Here is an 18,376-nt window from a genome sequence, read left to right as displayed (position 1 = left end):
ATGCGCTCACGATAGCCACTGGGCCACAAAGGAAAGCTGCAGGAACGGTAAACGAACTGAGCGGAAAGCAGACAGAATCAAGAAACGGCGCAAAAAGAGGCAAAAGAAAACGAACGCAAAAAAAGCAACTAATAGCAAATAGCAGTAGTGAACAGAAACATATGGAGCTGTATGAGCCTGGAAAAGCAAACCCGGCGCCTGCCGGACAAGACTCACTCATGATCACATAACACTTCGACATCTCCTCCCCTTACCCCAATATCCAATCTATCTCAATTAATCTGCCGTGTCGGGCTCGACAGACCAGGCTTTGTCCCATAGAGCCCATCATTACTCCCCTAGGGGCATTCCTTCTAAGCCGTCAATCAAGCTGCGCCAGTTGTCTGCCAGCATCTCTGCATATTTGACGCGTTCCTGCGCCCAGTCCTGGTTCCATCGAGTCACGTGGTATTGCGTCACTTGGAAATATCGGAGCTCGTCACGGATGCATTCGCGTACAAAGACGGAGCGATTGTGTTGGTCGACAATAGATTGTTTGTCCTAAAAGAGCCTGCAAGTTAGAACATGGCCGAAAAGGACTGCCTTTTTGGCTGACTTACCTGGTGTATGGCCTCAGTTAGCTTTTCTAGTTCCTCGTACTTGGCTGCGCTCTCATTCTTCTGACGTATCACATCGATCTTGCTTTTGTTCATATTGATGCGCTTTTCCAGAACAGGAATATTGTCTTTGTCAAGCAGGTCTCGCCGCTCAAACATATCGCGCATGCTGACAAGCGCGTCTCTTTGCTTTTTCAGGTCCTCCAAAACACCCGCCTCCCATGCACGGCTCTCATCTTCCAGCAGCGTCTGGCATGCGCGCAAGTGACGGCTCATAGCTTGCAGTCCGTCATTGACCTGTGGTACATCGCTGGTATCAGTAGCGTAGACATCGGCATTAGTTTCTGTCAGTGAGATGAGTGAAAGTGCAATGCGGGCATGGTCCGCAGCAACTCCCTCGGTTCGCTTGACTAGTCGATCCATGATGTTGCAGACACCAATATAAAGATCAGCAGAACGCCGGATTCCAAGACGCGTGCGGGAAAATAGCTCCTCTAGAGCGGCTTTGGGAAGCGAGTCTTCTAGGCCAGGTGAAAGCTTCCTGCCCGTAAACTCATCTTGGACCGAGATGGTTGCTTGCTTGCGCCATACCGACAGTTCCTATATAGTGTATGTCAGCAAATATCTCGCCCTCGCTCTCTCTGGCTACTTGTTGTACTTATAATACTTACAGTGGGCACTGTCAAAAACATTATTACTAGCTGGTCTAGGCTAAGCACGGGGTGACGAACAATAGCATTGAGGAAGCGAGCCAGACCCCTTCTTCTTTTTTCAATAAAGGCGCCGTCATTGGATAGGTGGTTTCCATTCACTACACGGCAAAGTTAATAATTTAAGGGTAGCCTTACACTGACGGGACAGACTTACGGGCTACGCGCTTTGGCGGCAACATAGGCAACGCACGGAAAGGGTAGCGCTTATGTAGGCAATTCAATAACCACACAAAATCACTGTAGCGGCGGATGACCTTGCTGCCACGCCGCGAAGACACAACCTCGTAGTTGTGATGCTGGAAGAGAAAGATACCTTCTTTTTCCGGCATCAGAGTCACAAGCACAGTCTCTTCCACTGCTGTGCGAGCAGAAGAACGCGGCAAGGGCGGCAAATTTTGGTCTGCTCGATTAGTAGTAACCGAATTGCGCGTTGCGGCCGCCGTCGAAGGCCCACCAAATGGATTAACAGGCTCGCCAAAACCGCCGTTGTCGTAATACGACCAGTTTGACGTTGGGCTAGCCAAGGTTGACGGACGGATCGCATTTGTAGGAGAACGGGGAGAGGTCGACGCTACGGGGAATGGCGAAGGGGCAGAGGACGGAATAGCTGTAGTTGAAGCAGCAGCATCTGACACAGGAAACAAATCCGACGAGTCGCCAGCGACCAGGTTTGAGCTAATATTGTTGTCAAAAAGTGCAGACGCACTAGGGTCAGGGCTAGCCACACGGCTTGTCGGCGAGGACACGCTATCGGCTATAGGGCTAGAGGGCACCGGGCTTCTGTCATTAGGATCATCATCACCACCAAGCACAGAAGACTGTGTCTCAACAACGTGCGATTGGATGTGGTCATGGCCCCGATGCATATCAGGAGAGGCCCATGGATCTTCGGCATCAGTGTATTTTATGTGAGTCTCTTCGTGAAGCGGGGCCGCCATGGTAGCGGCTGCCATTTTAGAGCGGCGCGAAGAGACGTTTGGGCTCGAAGAAAAAGAATGGCTAGGGCTATGGATGTCTGGTTGAGAAGGAGGCTCTGCCGTTGTCTGTTCTTGCGCCGATTCGCTAGTGTCTGGTTTCTGAGGGGGCTTTGCCCGCAGCTCCTCAGTATTTTTGAGGATTGGGTCGAGAAATCGAGGAACTGGGAGATCTATGATGAGGGAAAAGGAGCTGTAAGTATATACAGAATACAGAATACAGGGAGAGAACGGTGGGTGGAATGAGACTAATTAGACGAGGGGAGAAATGATAACACAGGAAAATACCCCAGCCATTCGATTAAGATTGAACTCTGGCGCATGTGAAGAGGCAAAGCGGTAGAGAGACAGTGAGCAGGAGCGGTAAACAGAAGGACAATACAGCGCTATGGGCGCTGAAGGGATGCACGGCTATAGCGGTGTGGTCGCTAAAAGGTCGCCGGGATAGGATGGGGCCAGCAGGAGAGCCGCTAAACGCAGAATGTAATACAACCAGGTACAGGGCTATCGCCACTGAATACCAGCAACAGCTGCGTGCACAGCTAACAACACCCGCCCATTCAGCATCATCAAAGAAAGCCCAGAGTTCCTCTCCTAATTTCCGCCCCCCCCCCCCCGCATGACGTGCCAAACGATGCAATGCAGATAGAGCATGCATGCACAGCCTGCAACTCGCAGCTCACCAAATCCTTCTATCTGCTTGGTCGTCTGGCTGTGAGCGTGATTGGGGAGGAAGGAATATAAGGAATATCTCGCAGTGAAGGGCACGGGGCTCCACTCCATCGTAGACTATCTGGTCTGCCGATTGGCTTGCAGCCTGACTTATGGCATCGCCTGTAGTACATACTTATTTCTACAGGACTGGCCCCAGAATAGCGGAATAAGAAACAAGGGACGGACAGAGCCACTTACCGTTACGCTGCCTGTCTACTGCCTCTAAAGACGGCCTCTCGCCTGCTTGTGCGAGGCCAACGAGAGCTAGCAAGGCATTGAACTCGCCACGGCTCACAAGCGGATCTCCACCTTCTGGTACTACCAGGTCGCGGATGATCTGTCTATTAGCGCCTTCAATCATGGCGTCGTCCAGCACCCTATCGACCGCCCCCTCGTTTAACATGGTAATCTCCTCACTGCTTTCTCCGCTGCTACGCTGAGCCTCTGCACGCCGAATCTGTAGCCAAAGCTCATCGTATGCCGCTGGGACGGGCCCTAGAACACTAGAAGTCGCAGAGGGAAGCAAGCTGCGGATGACCTCAGCACGACTCTTTGTGCGCGGCCGCGTGCGGGAAGGAATGCCTGCAGCAGGTGCAGGAGACGTGCTAGTGGTTGTGGGGGCCCACAAAGACGGAGAAGATGCGCCTGGGTCTGAAGCAATGTTATCGGCATCGAGGTCGGCAAAGAGGGACACTGCCCCCATGCGGGAAACGGGGTCTGCGTCGTTAAATATCGATCGGTTGGGGCGTGGGCCAGGCGAAGAAGGCGGCGAATCACCAAAAAGCGACATTGCAGTGCCGTCGATGTCGGATCTTATATTCGAGCCCGAATTCAATAGCCTTGATCGCAAGGCTGCTCGGGCGGTGGAAGAGGGGAACTTTGGTTGCACTAAGCTCAAACAAAAGAATGAAACAAGCTGGTACAAGCTAAACAAGAACGAGGCTGTCAAATAGAAACAAAGGTAAACGAAGACGGCAACTACACACAAACAACTTGATAAATAAAAGCACCTTGCCAGGGATGAGATCTAGATCGTAAATCCAACCTCCCAGGTGCGGTCTTAGTGTAGCTATAGTATAACTATGTACTTGTCACTTTGTTTAGTGGTAAACAAACGCAAGGCATGGGAAAGAGAACAGGAACTGCGTCATTCATCACGTGACACTAAACATCAAACCGCATTAGTGCTGACTCCTGGGTTACACGAGGCTTTTGGGCTCGGATTAAGTATTCTCCAGATATCGTCTGGGACGCCCCACTATTTTGTCTACTTTTTGCCAGTGAAGCTCTTCAGCGCCCGAAAGACGTTGTTGAGGCATAGGCTACTACCAGCAATAAAGTCAACCGCTGTCCCTGTGCATATACAAATAATGCCTCCGCGGCTGTCCCCCCTCACGCGAGCCGTTCTCGGCCCTGCCCCGACACCCACTCTCCCCGCTACTACTGTGCCACTGCAGTTGACCTCACTCCTAGCCTCACTCTCTCTTAACACCAACGCACGTCCAGCTTCGATTCTGTCCCGGCTGCGCGATGCTCCCGGAGCGAAGCAGAACACTAAGCGAGTAGGTCGTGGCCCATCCAGTGGATATGGCCGCACGTCGGGTCGTGGTATGAACGGTCAAAAGGTCCATGGCAAAGTTAAGCCGTGGTTTCAGGGTGGCCAAACGCCGCTGGTTGTGAGTCGGGGCACCAGAGGCTTTGACAACATGTAAGTATCCACAGAAGACTCTTTATTTCGAGGGGCTTTCGCTGTATTTAGCCAGCTGTGGTCCCAAGTCCAGTGAAATCAGAGGTTGATTTACTAACACCCAGCAGTCGTGCCGCCCAGCTCTCAACCATTAACCTCGACAGCCTACAACATTGGATCGATACCGGCCGTCTAGATCCCAGTAAACAGATCACGGTCAAGGAGATCATAGAATCGGGGCTTGTTGGCAGTGTCAAGGACGGCATCAAGCTTCTTGGGCGCGGAAAATCAATGCTTCGCACACCTGTCAACATCATGGTCTCTCGTGCATCGACCGAGGCTATTGAGGCCATTGAGGCTGTCGGTGGCCGCATTATCACACGCTACTACACCAAGGACAGCATCCGCAATCTGCTCAAGGGCAAGTCGATTAGCTCGGAGACGCCATTGCCAGTTGGTGCCGAGCACGTAGCCCAGGCGCTTGCTGATGCCAAGGCGCGGCCATGGCTGAAGCGACTTCCAGACCCGACGCACCGTTGGGATGTCGAGTACTACAGAGACCCAGCACACCGGGGATATCTCAGCCACATGCTCAAGGAGGGCGAGAACCCTAGTTTGTTCTTTGGTGTTCCCAAGGAGACGAAGCCGAAAAAGAAGCGGACCGGGTCGGCTCGGGCCAAGGCAGAAAAAGACGATTTGCTATTCTAAGCATGATGCTGCAATAGAGACCGCAGTATACAGTGTACGATATTCTTGTCTTTATTAAACCTGATAATTTTTAACCCATCCTTGCATCTTGATGTTGTGATTTGTTTAGTGTCCCTCAGTGTGATATATTAGTATCGGTAATCTGCAACCAAATATAACCACGTCTTTAAGCCCACCCAGCTGCCAATCAGCTCCACTCTAAATCACCAAGCCAGAAGTACTGCCACCCGCCGCCAGCTGCGGTATAAACATAGACCACCGTCAGATCACGTGATCGCAAGGAAGCGGGTCGAGATTCAGGAAAGAAAGCTTCAATCGAACGAAATTCGCCCGCGTCACACCACTTCCCGACTTCCGACCTTTTGACCTGTCTCTGTTCTCAGCCACTTATTTTCCTTAGCCGATCATTGACCTAACTGTTCAGGTCATATTAATATCCTCTTTTTTTTTTACAACGATCAGTCAAAGTCCCTCCACTTCGCCGTCGCCAACCCCCCTCTTCGAAATTCTCACGATGCTTGCGAAAAGATCCGTCATTCAGGTCGCCCGCCGTGCCGCCGTTTCGGCCACTCCCTTGGCTCGCCGTGGGTTTGCGACCACCATGATCCAGCGTATGCTATATACCCATTTTCCTTCCGCCCTAGCGTTCAATTTGGGTCGTTTAGCGGAAGACCGGAAGAGACGAACAATGCCGGCAGCAAATGTTGCCGCTGACAAGGGTGTTTTCTCTGCATGTCTCTATCGGTTGTCGTCCGACTAGTCCAAGGCCTTGGCCAGCAAGCAATTGAGAATATTGGCTGGCAGATGGGAAACCGCAGCCATTGTTCTCTATATCAGCAACAACATGTGTAAAATAGCTATTTTCCAACCCCATACTAACTGCTCTTTTTCATCGTAGGTGAAGAGGTCAAGTCCGCTCCCGCTGCTGCTCCCAAGACCCCCGCTGCCGCCTCCAAAGGCCTGTCTGGTAAGCCTCTATTAAATTCTAACGCGCATGCCAGTCCAATTACTAATTGTTTTGCCTATGCAGAGATCCGTACTGCCGACGATCTGTTCGGTGTTGGTGCCCAGCCCGGCACCATCCCCACCGATCTAGAGCAGTCCACTGGTCTGGAGCGTCTGGAAATTCTGTCCAAAATGGAGGGTTTTGATCTGTTCGACATGACCCCTCTGGATGCCACCCGGAAAGGTAAGATAGAAGATGTGGGCGTTGTACTGACCAACACAGCAGATTCGGTTGCTAACTAAATGCGAATAGGTACTCTGCAGGACCCCATCATGGTCACCTCTGCCGGTCCTGAGCAGTACGCTGGCTGCACTGGTCTGCCCGCTGGCTCGCACCCCGTTCTCTGGCTGACGGTAAGTTTTCAGACCTCAATGAGTCGTAGTCACAATAATCACTAGGCCCCGAAACCCCGGAGAATCTCGATTTGAAAGCCTGTATCGTTTTTGCTGTGCTGCCAAACAATCTTTCAGCTCCCTCCGTAGAACAAGCCCTTCAGTTGCTAACTCCCAATGCAGATGACCAAGGAGCGCCCTGTCGAGCGCTGCCCCGAATGCGGCTCCGTGTACAAGATGGACTATGTCGGTCCCGAGGAGGACCCCCATGACCACCACCACCACGAGAGCCCCGAGGCCCCCGGCGAGACCACCTTCGCTAACTTTGTCAAGCCCGAGTACCTGTAAACAAAAGGCGGCATACTTTTTGTGTTCCTTTTTTGATTATCCTTTCTTGTACTACCTTGACAATGTCAAATGTCCTGTTTTATTTTGACCAAAACCCCTTGTTTTCCTAGGCCTTTGCCATGGCTGCCCTTTTTTCGTACTTCTTGATAGAGAGAAATGTATGGTGTTTTTAGAGTGACATATATGAGGGATTTTATATGGGGGAAGCGAACATGGAAATGGTACGAAAGCTTGGCGGCAAAGCTCTACAATCTTGCAAAAGAAGGAAAAGAAAAACAAAGGAAGCCCTTTCCCAGTCACTATTCCTCATCAAAGCTAAGCTTAATCTTCTTAGCCTTCTTCTTCTGTTTCCCTGCGGCCTTCTCTTTGCCCTTGTCCTGATCGTCGTCGCCATCGGCCCCGATTACCCTGGCTGCTCTGCGTTTCCTGCTGGGCGATCCAATGGCTGCGGTTTCCTGCTTCTTTGGCGTGTCGGTCCTTTCTAGACAGGCATTGGTTTTGGGCTCTGTTTTGGTCTCAGTATCAGCCTCCCCCTGGGGTGCTTTTACAGAAACCGACCCATCCGCCGCAACATCAGCATTCACGACGTTCCCATTCTCGTCCAGCACCAGCGGAGTGTCCTCGGCTTCTTCGCTAGCAGATCGCTTGGCAGCAGCCGGGCGGCGACGGGCAGCCAAAATTGGGTCGGGCCCATCGCTATCAGCGGAAAAAGAAGAATCGGGAGCTTGGCTGCGCAAACGGGCGAGAAAGGGCGGCACAGTAGCAGTGTAGCTGAGGTTTTTGTAGCCTTTCTGAGACATGATTAAGCTGGCAAGTTCCCTGTTACTAGGTCCTGCCTGTCTTGTTAGGAGGTTTGTTTGAGCCTTGTCTTGCCTATTGTTGGGATGTGTTTGAGCCCTGTTTTCGTGTGCAAATTGGTAGTAGGCTGCAGAGATTTACAAGGCTGCAACTCGTGTAACTGGAATGCAATGTTCAAGCTTTCAGCCTTGTAGAAGCTATGGCAAGGCTGAAGGGAGAACAACAAACAATAAGGTGGGGCTGCCTGCTTTACACTTCGAAATAGTAGCGCTGCTGTTCTAAACCCTGGTTCTAGCTGGCAAGTTTTGACAGCAGTACAAGGCTTTATCGAAACCGCAAAAAAGAGATATTATCTTGTTTTATTATATAGCAAAAGCTAGACGCTAGCCGCTAACCGCCCAACTTTGTGGCCACTTCACTTTACCTTATTTCCTTGGCCTTGCCGCCTCTTAGCCAGGACCTAGCAAGAATTTGTTATCTGGGTTATATTGCCCCTATTCCTAACCCTAGTTTAAGCTAAGCCTGTTGTTTTGCTAGCTTCGGGTCCCTTTCTCTCCCCCCCCCCAAGGCCTTTTTTTTCCTTTATATTTCTCTAGATCTGAACTTTGCATGTGTCTTGGCTCCCCAGGACCATTCACACACTAAACATTATCATTGATATCACACCCAAATCGGCTTCAGCCTTGCTGTCGTTGCTCTCCGCCTTATCTCAGCCTTGCTGGCCCCATCACAACGAGCCCTCCCCGTTTCCCCCTCCCTAGCCCATCATGGATCTCTTCCGCAGAGTGTCCAGAATGGTACCGCAAGCACAACCCTCGCACCTTCCCACGTCAGATGAGAAAAGGCCGGCTCGGTTGCGACCGACCACGTCTCCTTTTGCCGTCCTGAAACGGCCGTTACGCCTAAGGGGAAACTCTAGCATATCAGTGCCTTTGGGAGTGGTGATTGTGTTTCCGCTAGTAATGGTGATATTGTTCTTGATGATCTTGCGGCCTCATAATCACGGAGGAGGCAATGTGCAGGAGAATTTGCCACCGTCTATTCGGTGAGTAGGCTTCCCCAGCTATACAGCACCATCTAGCTATTTGCCCATCTGGCTGTGTCCTAGTTTCTCCGGTCTTGCCGTGTCCTTCAACCGCCTACCCCTTCCACCCGTAACAGTCCTCCTAAAAGCTAACATTCACTTCCCATAGAAAAATCAGCGAAAAATACGATAAGGTCTTTGTCTCCGGCTGCCTCCAACCCGATACTTCCAAACCCCGCGCCAATGCCACCATTGTCGTCCTCGCCCGCAACAAGGAACTCGAGGGTGTTATCCAGTCCATGAAATCCTTTGAACGCCATTTCAACCACTGGTATAACTACCCTTACACTTTTCTTAATGACGGCGAGTTCAACCAGACCTTCAAGGATGTCGTCCGCCAGTACACCAACTCCAAGGTTGAGTTTGGCACTGTCTCCCCAGATATGTGGGGGTTCCCTGACTGGATTGATCCCAAGGTGGCTAAGGAAGGCATTGCTAAGCAAGGAGACGCTGCGGTGATGTACGGAGGCATGGAAAGCTACCACAGCATGTGCCGATTCTACTCGGGTTTCTTCTACAAGCACGAATTGCTGCACAAGTACGAGTGGTACTGGCGCCTCGAGCCTGAGATCAAGTACTTTTGCGATATTACCTAGTGAGTACACTGAACAGGCTAAAAACAAGAAGCCTACTAGTTTCGTCATGTCATTCGTGTCTTGTATTAGCTAGTATGCTAACTGGTGTTCTTCTACTGTAGCGACCCCTTTGTAAAAATGATAGAGGCAAACAAAACTTATGGTTTCACCATTGCTTTGAAGGAGCTCAAGGAGACCGTTCCCAACCTTTTCCGCTATGCCTCAGCTTACAAGCGCAAGAACAACATCAAATCACAGGGTCTCTGGGAAATGTTTGTCAATAAGAAGCCCGAATCTGAGGATGCCCCTCAGTCTCCCAACTTGGCCATGCCCTTGGACATTCTGCGCGGCTACGGCGATGGTAACGCGCTGCCTAATATCGAGAGCGATGAGATGGACGGCGAGTCATACAACATGTGCCATTTCTGGTCCAACTTTGAGATTGCCAAACTGAGCTGGTTCCGCAGCAAGGAGTACGAGGAATTTTTCCAGACCATGGACCGCAGTGGTGGTTTCTGGATGGAGCGGGTAGGTCTTTTACTTTTTCCCTCTCTCTCTACTTGTCCATAATTTTATCTTTCACCATACGCTAACCTGTCCCCTTTGCAGTGGGGTGATGCTCCCATCCACTCTCTTGCCGCTGGTGCTCTCCTTGGCGTCAAAGACGTCCATTACTTCCGCGACTTTGGCTACCGACACACCACCATCCAGCACTGTCCTGGAAACGCACCATCGCGCCAGCTGCCCCGGGAAAAGTGGCTGGAGCAGACGACGTTAGACGAGCGAAAGCGCATTGAGGAGGACGACTATTTCGAACACTGGGATGCCGAACAGGAAAACGGCGTCGGCTGCCGTTGTCGCTGCGATACCGACATTGTCGATGTCGAAGGCAAGGAGGGTTCGTGCTTGTCAGAGTGGGTCGAAGTTGCTGGTGGATGGGCGAGTCCTTGATAGAGCTTCATTTTATTATTGCTGCTCTTTTAGTTGATTTTGTTTTTCTTCTGAACTAGAGAAAAGAGTGAGAGAAGAGGAACCAGAATGCCAGCCAGGGCGGCAGGTGAAGAGCGCAGAGCAGAGAAGAGTATATATCGCATGTCTTTTCCATTCCTTCTCCCTCATCGGCGCTCTCTCCTCCCCCCGGCGGGGGCCGTGACCAAAGACGCGTAGCAATACCGATGGCTGTGTCCGCGCATCGTGGTGTTGGTCTCCTGCTGCTCTCAAGGTCTGCTTTTATTTTGTTTCTTATTCTTTTCGTTTCCCCTCTTCTTAGTACCTTTTGTTTGTGTGCATAATTGGTCTTTTTTTTTATCTTGTTGTTTTATTATCATTTGTCCTGCTCTGTTTATTATTATCCGACTGGCCCCGTTGGCGTGTTGCATGTCTATCGTCAAGAGCACTGTCGTGTTTGAGTATATGTGGTATTTTGTATGTTTGTAATTAATGTAACTTGGAAAACAGCATGACGAAAATAAAGACCAATAAGGAGCAAAACAATCTAAAAGAGGTCAAAAAGCGAAAAAAAAAAAAAAAAAAAAAGAAAAGAAAAAAAACCTAGACTAACACTAGCATCGCCACCTATAACACGCCGTCTATTACTGCCCGTATCTCCCCCTATTACTTTTATAAACTAGTTTCTCTCTTCCATTCCCTTCACCACTCCTTATCCGTCACGGCACCGTGACTTGCATCGCTCACCAGTCGAGCATACTTGGCTAAGGCTCCACGTGTAATCGCAGGTTTCCAAGGCTCTAGCTCCGCACGACGCTTTGCCATTTCCTCCTCTGAGACCCCTTCAATGTTGATCTCGTTGCCCACTGCATCAATCGTGATCTGGTCGCCATCACGCACCAGCGCAATTGGCCCACCGGCTGCAGCTTCAGGCACGACATGCCCAACAATGAACCCATGTGATGCTCCACTGTATCTCCCATCCGTGATTAGCGCCACGTTTGAGAGTCCGGCGCCCATTATAGCTGCGCTTGCTGTTAGCTGCTCAGGCATTCCAGGCCCACCCCGTGGCCCCTCATAGCGGACAACCAAGACCAGATTGCCATCGTCACGCGATATCTCGCCGCGGCTCAGGGCTTCGTTAAGACCCTTCTCCTTGTTGAAAACCCGAGCTTTACCGGTAAAGGAAAGCCCTTCTTTGCCCGTGATCTTAGCCACTGCGCCGCCTGGCGCCAGCGAGCCCCGCAGAATGCGGATGTGTCCGTTGGGCTTAATTGGATCGCTAAGTGGGCGGATCACATCTTGGCCTGGGTCTAGGCTGGGCCAATCTTTGACGTTTTCTGCCAGTGTTTTTCCAGTAACCGTAATAATAGTGCCGTCAATGTGCCCCGCGTGAATCAGAAGCTTGAGCACAGAGGGTGTTCCGCCAACGTTGCACAAATCTTCCATGAAGTACTTGCCACTAGGCGCTAGGTTAGCTAGGAAGGGGGTACGGGCTGAGGTACGGTTGATGTCATCAATAGTCAGAGGGACATCGGCGCTGTTAGCCATAGCAAGAAAATGCAGGACAGCATTAGTAGAACCACCGAGAATCATAGTCAAGACCAGGGCGTTTTCAAATGCAGCTCTTGTGAGGATGTCTCGAGGCCGGATGTCTCTTTCCATGCAAATTTTGATAGCTTCAGCAGCCCGCTCGCACTCACGCGCCTTTTCAGGGCCAACAGCCAGGAAACTGGAGCTACCGGGGAGAGTAAGGCCCATGGCTTCGATAGCTGTAGCCATGGTGTTTGCGGTGTACATGCCGCCACACGCACCAGAGCCTGGACACGAGTGTTGCTCGATATCTTCTAGCACATCTTCTGGAGTGCGTCCTGGGGCGCCACTATTATGCTTTGCGTGCAGTCGGCCATACGAAAGGGCGCCAGCGGCCTCGTAGCAAGTGGAAATATTGACCGGCTTTTCCATGAGCTTCGAGTACCCTTTCTTGATGGTCCCACCATAAATCATGAGGAACGGCCGGTTATGGCGTGCGGCGGCCATGACTACACCGGGCATGTTCTTGTCACACCCAGGAATAGAAATGTTGGCGTCATGGTGTTGGGCCATAGTAACAGTCTCAATACTATCCGCAATTATTTCGCGGCTTTGCAGGGAGAAGCGCATGCCTATGTTATTATGTTATTGGTGTTAGTCTTGGAAGGAGCAATATGCTACGTTGCTAGAAGTGTAACTTACCCTCGCCACCCATGGTAATACCATCCGACACACCAATGGTGTTAAACTGCCAGCCAATCATGTTTTGCTTTTCAACGGCCCGCTTGACCACACGGCCTAGATCCAGCAAGTGAGTGTTGCACGGGTTGCCTTCCCACCACACCGAAGAAATTCCGACTTGCGGCGAGTTTTTCATGGCATTGCGATTCGGCACGCCCGCAGCGTACAACATAGCCTGGGCACCAGGCTTATCATGGCCACGGGTCAAAAAATGAGACCAGCGATTCAGGGGGCCGCCGGATGGGAGGCACCTGAACTGGGCATATTCGGGAGACTCGCACGAATCAGAGCGGGAATCTCCCGACCGAAGGGGATTGGTATTATCAAAGGTGTGTTGTGGTACTGACTCGCCGCCGGTGGGTGGGCTGTTGCAGGCGGCAGATACAGCTCCTGGGGCCATGGTTCTGGAGAAAAGAAAAGAGAATACGGAGAAGAGAGGATATGGGGCAAAGGGTCAACAGGCCTGAAAAAAACAATGACACAGGCCAGAATGGAGCCTGAGCAAGGAAACAAGGGATATATTAGCAAGAAAAAAGTAGTGTGTAGAAGAAATGGGGTGGAAGAAGACACAGAAAGACCGTGACCGTGGTGGTATATATAAAAGTAGCAAGCTCTTGGGAGGAAATGGCCAAGTCGAGCTGTCGAGCGGGCTATGAAGGCTAGACAGGAAAGAATGACAAAAAGAGAGGAAAGAAAAAAAAGTACCCGAAGCAAAACTTGTGCTTGCAAAGGCGTATGGCCATGCCACAAAAGCAAAGACCCGGATCCAAACTGATCCATCCTGACCATTCAGCCCATAGCAAACGAGAAACGAGATGCGTTACTGCAAGTCGTCGTTGTATGCATGCCGCAGGATAGGATGATAGGCGTGGGTGGGGCCCTTTTTTCCTCTTCTTTTTTTTTCGTTTTCTCTTCCTCTTAACTTTTTGGGACAGAAAGGGGAGAACAAGACACCAGGGCTCTAGGCTTGGAGCCCAAATGACCAGGTTGAGTGCGAGCTGCTGTTTAAGAGAAAACAACAGGTGGAAGGTTGGACCATTGGCAACGACATGGTGCCTGTTGACTCGAGCTGATTCGGCGAGTAATATAAGGCGTATGGGTGTCTGATATAGGGGGGGTTCTTCTTGGCTTTTTTTCACAACTCAGTTCTGTACTAAATGACAGAGCCTCGAGCCTTCGGAAAACGTCACCGAGCCAGTAACAACAGCGTGACATGGCATGACAGCCATAACAACGGAAAAGAAAAAAATGATAGCTTGTGATTTGTGGAGACTTACAGCGAGGATTGATTGCAACGCTGGGAGTGCTGAGTATAACAAGCAGCCTGAAACACCACAAAGATAAAGTGTAGGTCTTGGATTGGCCAAAGGGAGGAGAGCGAGGAAAGATCGTGACAGGGGGAAAAGAGCGAGTTGAAAGAGGAGAAGAAGGGGAAGAAGGGGAAATTGAAGAGAGGGGAGGAGAGCAGAGCTGGAGAGAAGCAAAGCAAACTTTTCAGCCTGCTGCCCAGGGAAAAAGGGGAAGGCACGCAAAGTTTTCACCCTTCATTTTTCACCTGTTTCCTTTCCCACCCGCAGTTGCCTGTTCACAACCCGGTCCTTTAGCCCGTATCTATCTATCTGTGTTTGCTTGCATGCCTATCTACACAGGCAAGGACGTCCCAAGAAAGATAAGTACCACGGAAACAGCAGGTGCGCCGGGGCAGCAGCATGTTGTGCAACTGCGCAATTGCCTGAAGATACTCATCGCACAGGGAAAGCCGATGCAGGTTTCAGCAGAAGCACAGCGACCCGGACTCCAAAAAACGGCAAGAACTACAGCTAGCAGGACAGCGCCCCATCACAGCAGCCAATGAAAAGGCTGGAAACGCCAGTTGACAAAAGAGCGGTGGATCTCCAGACACTAAGGTGGATGCAGGCGTCCCTTGTTCTTGCCTGCATCAGTCACAAAAAGGAAGAAGAGAAGTATGAAGGAAGGAAGGAAGGAAGCAAATGAGGAAGGCAGAGAACTGCACGGAAAAGAGAGAGCGAGATAAAGGCAGAAAGAGCAGATGAGAGATTGACTGCGGCCTAAAGCCAGGCTTTCTCGCGCAGACAGGTGTATGATGGAGGGAAGCCAACACGTACGTGGGAGAAAGCCTCGGGTTTGAATGACGAAACCAAGAGCCCAGGACCGTTTGCCCGATTGAGACGGTAAAAGGTGGGCCGCCAAAGAACAATAGCACCTGTGCCCTAGCTAGCGAGCAAATGGGACATTGGGGCGCTACTGGTCATATTACACAGTCAGAGGGAAGTGGGGAGGAAATGGAAGGAGTGAGCCACGGATCGTGGAAAGAGGGAAGTTACGACCACGCAAATGAGTGTGCTTCGCAGATTCCACATTTCAATTTATCCGAATAGGCACTGGCGTTGACTTTTGTTTGCACGCACCGCACCTTCTTGATTGATGGTAGCACAAGAAAAGAGAGGACACACGGGTTCTTCGTGGTTGTCTCTGCCTGTTTTCAGGTTCTCCTACTTTTCCTTCTTCCTTTTTTTTTTCCCTTTATTCCTCTTCTTTTCATGCGCAACTTGTCTCACCTCTGCCACGTCGCTGCCATGCGTTCTCCCTTTTCTCCTAGGCTCTGTGGTTTTTTCTTCTTTTCTTTTCTTACTGCTCTCCTTCTCTACTGTTCAAATCGCCTTTTCGAGAGCTTTTGTCGTACGGGCGGCGCAGAGACCCCTGGCTCGACAATGCATTGTCTAGACAGGGTATGCTAGGGTTCATCAAACAACCGGTGAAGAAAGAAACAAGCCATTCTACTTTAGGAAGCGATCGTCAAGTATCCATGTCTTTTTTCTTTTTTTTTTTTTTGCTTTTTCATTTACAGCGTATGGGCTCTTTGTGCCGCAAAGAAGGACAGAAAAGTCTGCAGCTGCACCTACGGTTTTTATACTTCGCTCACCCCGAGCCAGTGTGTCCCGCCAGCAAGCGTACCACAACCTTATCTTGCCCCCTCCCAACCCGTGTTTGCTATCTATCAGTCGTCCAAAGCCTCCAAATTACCCGACTTGACGTCCGATGCCGGTCGGCAGCATTAAAGGACACGGACTTAGGGCTACAACATGATATGTTGTTTTGCTAGCTTGCTGAGTCCTATAACCCGGTTCTAGCACATACACACAAAAGGTCGGTCTGAATCTTACTCGTTTCATGGCGTTACTACTATATGCATGCTACGCCAGGCAGGCAGCCCCAAGTTTCCAGGCCTGCAAACTCAAGGCTAGAACAAAGGAACAAAGCCAACAAAGATACGGATTCGAAAATACACCAGCGCTAATGCAGTCTCATGCTCCCCAGGAGTGTGTGGCCAAATTAGCCAACCTTGCTCCTCCCTCTTGCTTCGGCATTTACGTACATGCGCACTCATACAACAAACACTACAAGGTACTTGGGCGTCCGTCTGAGTACAAGCTAAAAACGTCAATTTGACTAAAGCAAATAAAGATAAGAAACGAAACAAAAGAGAGAACAGAACACGGGGAAGCACAGGTATCAGACAGAGCAAGAGCAAATATCAAGTCATTGAAGGAAAATGAAACATGGCCTCAAGAGGCGGTTTTGTTGAGAGAATCAAGGAAAAAAAAAAAATAGAAAGAATATAAAAAACAAATGAACAATACAGAAGAGAATAGGGTGAAGAGAAGAGAAGAGAATAGAAGGGAAAGCAAATACAACAACACGGGACCCGAAAGACAAGACTGTCTCTTAACGGCCGCTTGCCCGGACCAAGCAGCTCGTACACCGAATTCCCATAAGCTAACAAAGGCCTCAGATTTCAAAGAAGCATGTGCTCGTCTATTGGACGCTCACCTAGACTCCTCCTCTACGCCGCCATCAGCGGACCGGCGCGCTCTTCGTCTGCTCTACGCACAAACTCGTGCTCATGGGACGGCCGCGGGTTGGCCTCGGCGCCGAGAATAGCCGAGATGCGGGTTCTGTCCTGGCTCTGGCCATGTGCTCTGTACTCTGCTTCTCTCTGGGTGTGCTGGTCGGGACTGGCAGCCGGTGAGATAGGACCTTGGTGGGAGAAGCGGGGAGCAGAGGGGGCATAGCAGGAGGAAGGGCTCGGTGTCTTGCGCTCCCAGGCACCCTCAAGAGCGGCAGGAGAGACGCCATTGCCGTACTCAGCGCTGACAGCAGCCCAGAACTGGGCCTTGTGGGTGGCGTACGCGGCAGAAAGGCGGTTCATGTCAATGGCACCATTGCTGTGAGAGACAGGAGGGAGAGGAGAGGGCATGGCGCTGGAGTGCATAGGGCCAGTGGAGACGGGGGCGGGTGTGGTGGAGCGGATCAGCAGAGGGTTGGGGCTGGGAATGCGGGGGAAGCTGGCCATGATAGGAGCAGAGTGCGGTTCGGGCAAAGGCGTGGGGTAGCCAGGCAGAGGCAGCGTCATTCCATAGGGCTTAGGCAGGATGGAAGGCAGGCGGGGCGACTCCAGCGAGGGGCGGCTGTGCGAGCGAGCAAAGCTGGGGGGTGTGTTGGCGTGGATGGAGGGCAGCTGCAGTGAGTGGGGAGAGGCCGGTGTGTAATGACCACCACATGAGCCGGGGGGAGTGATGGACCGGGGGATGTGGGCGCTCTCGGCAGCGTACATGGGAGAGGCAGTGGCAGCAGAAGCAAGAGTAGGTGACTGGCCGGACGAGCCGGATGACTCGGAGTTAGCACGCTTGCGACGGCTAGAACCGTGAGACAGCTGGTGGTAGTGCAGGCGGCAGGCAAGCTCAGTCTTCTTCAGGTGGGCGGCAATGTGCTTGTAGGGCATCTTCTGGAGACGAGTCTGGAGCAGGTAAACTTCCTGTTTAGTGTGTTAGTAGTGCTAAGTGGTAAGGCTGCTGGGGGCTGTGGTGAATCTCTTGGCCTACCTCTTCCTCGCTCCAGGCACGGCCACCTCCAGTAGAGGCCATCTTTCTGCTCTTGACAACACCGTATTCATGGCGATCAGCAACATCTCCGGTAGGAGTGTAGGATGAATGAGGCTGCATTGACATGGGGGCCATTTTGAGTTATGGACAAAGACAAAAGGGGAATGACGTCGTGATGTTTAGGTCGTTTGTTGGTCGTTAAGAATTGGGGAGATGCGGCTAATCAACCAGTAGAAGCCTTGGGGGGGAAGCAGAAAAGAAATATGACAGTAGTGATGGTGATTTGTTTCTTGTCAAGGAGTGTAAGAAGAGAAGATGATGAGAGAGACTCGAGGGGAAAAAAATGAAAAAGAAAAAAAAATTGAGAATCTCGAGGAAAAGGACTTGTACTGAAAAGACAGAACAGACTTGCTGGAATGTTAACGATACAGAGTCGTGCAATTTGCCAAAAATGAAGAAGGAAAGACTGAAGAAGTGAATATCGTGATATAAAAAAAAGGAATGTGAAGCAGCCAAAACCAGTTGGACAAGACAAAAAAAAATGTGCCTTTTTTTTGCGATGATGAAGAAATGAGTGAATGAGAGACAGAGTCTAGCTGCTGGTGAGAAAAAAAAAGAAAAAAGAAGAAGAATGAGAAACGAAAAAAAGGTGAAGAGAAGTAGAAGAGAAACCAAGAAGGAAGACAAGAAGAGAAAGGAGGAGAACAAGAACCAA

General features: G+C 50.9%; 7 protein-coding genes across 7 annotated transcripts; 3 read left to right on the top strand and 4 right to left on the bottom strand.

Annotated features, from left to right (window-relative positions):
* Positions 1-330: 330 nt before the first annotated feature.
* Positions 331-3,787, bottom strand: HOO65_040808 (Sorting nexin mvp1; the record flags this gene model as incomplete). The annotated part of the gene is made up of 6 exons (XM_071002522.1): positions 331-540; positions 600-1,196; positions 1,268-1,407; positions 1,464-2,476; positions 2,967-3,117; positions 3,196-3,787. The coding sequence occupies 6 exons, from the start codon at positions 3,785-3,787 to the stop codon at positions 331-333; spliced, it is 2,703 nt and encodes a 900-aa protein (XP_070859651.1).
* Positions 3,788-4,367: 580 nt separating this feature from the next.
* On the top strand, positions 4,368-5,392 carry HOO65_040807 (mitochondrial 54S ribosomal protein uL15m; the record flags this gene model as incomplete). The annotated part of the gene is made up of 2 exons (XM_071002944.1): positions 4,368-4,705; positions 4,813-5,392. 2 exons carry the CDS (start codon positions 4,368-4,370, stop codon positions 5,390-5,392), a joined length of 918 nt encoding a protein of 305 aa, XP_070859650.1.
* A 514-nt stretch (positions 5,393-5,906) lies between these two features.
* Positions 5,907-7,078, top strand: HOO65_040806 (putative cytochrome c oxidase polypeptide iv protein; the record flags this gene model as incomplete). Its single annotated transcript, XM_071002887.1, has 5 exons — positions 5,907-6,003; positions 6,291-6,359; positions 6,423-6,581; positions 6,651-6,751; positions 6,914-7,078. 5 exons carry the CDS (start codon positions 5,907-5,909, stop codon positions 7,076-7,078), a joined length of 591 nt encoding a protein of 196 aa, XP_070859649.1.
* A 299-nt stretch (positions 7,079-7,377) lies between these two features.
* HOO65_040805 (uncharacterized protein) lies at positions 7,378-7,878 on the bottom strand (the record flags this gene model as incomplete). Its single annotated transcript, XM_071000740.1, has 1 exon — positions 7,378-7,878. One exon carries the CDS (start codon positions 7,876-7,878, stop codon positions 7,378-7,380), a length of 501 nt encoding a protein of 166 aa, XP_070859648.1.
* Positions 7,879-8,643: 765 nt separating this feature from the next.
* On the top strand, positions 8,644-10,486 carry HOO65_040804 (O-glycoside alpha-1,2-mannosyltransferase -like protein 4; the record flags this gene model as incomplete). Its single annotated transcript, XM_071002721.1, has 4 exons — positions 8,644-8,921; positions 9,070-9,555; positions 9,658-10,063; positions 10,145-10,486. The coding sequence occupies 4 exons, from the start codon at positions 8,644-8,646 to the stop codon at positions 10,484-10,486; spliced, it is 1,512 nt and encodes a 503-aa protein (XP_070859647.1).
* A 699-nt stretch (positions 10,487-11,185) lies between these two features.
* Positions 11,186-13,157, bottom strand: HOO65_040803 (Dihydroxy-acid dehydratase mitochondrial; the record flags this gene model as incomplete). Its single annotated transcript, XM_071002697.1, has 2 exons — positions 11,186-12,648; positions 12,719-13,157. 2 exons carry the CDS (start codon positions 13,155-13,157, stop codon positions 11,186-11,188), a joined length of 1,902 nt encoding a protein of 633 aa, XP_070859646.1.
* A 3,465-nt stretch (positions 13,158-16,622) lies between these two features.
* HOO65_040802 (uncharacterized protein) lies at positions 16,623-17,796 on the bottom strand (the record flags this gene model as incomplete). Its single annotated transcript, XM_071002885.1, has 2 exons — positions 16,623-17,594; positions 17,662-17,796. 2 exons carry the CDS (start codon positions 17,794-17,796, stop codon positions 16,623-16,625), a joined length of 1,107 nt encoding a protein of 368 aa, XP_070859645.1.
* Positions 17,797-18,376: the final 580 nt, after the last annotated feature.

This window comes from Ceratocystis lukuohia (assembly GCF_044167205.1).
Source record: "Ceratocystis lukuohia strain C4212 chromosome Unknown Supercontig4_pilon, whole genome shotgun sequence".
Lineage (NCBI taxonomy): Eukaryota > Fungi > Ascomycota > Sordariomycetes > Microascales > Ceratocystidaceae > Ceratocystis > Ceratocystis lukuohia.
Note: the sequence above shows the minus strand (reverse complement) of the source record. Positions and strands in the feature narration are given on the sequence as shown.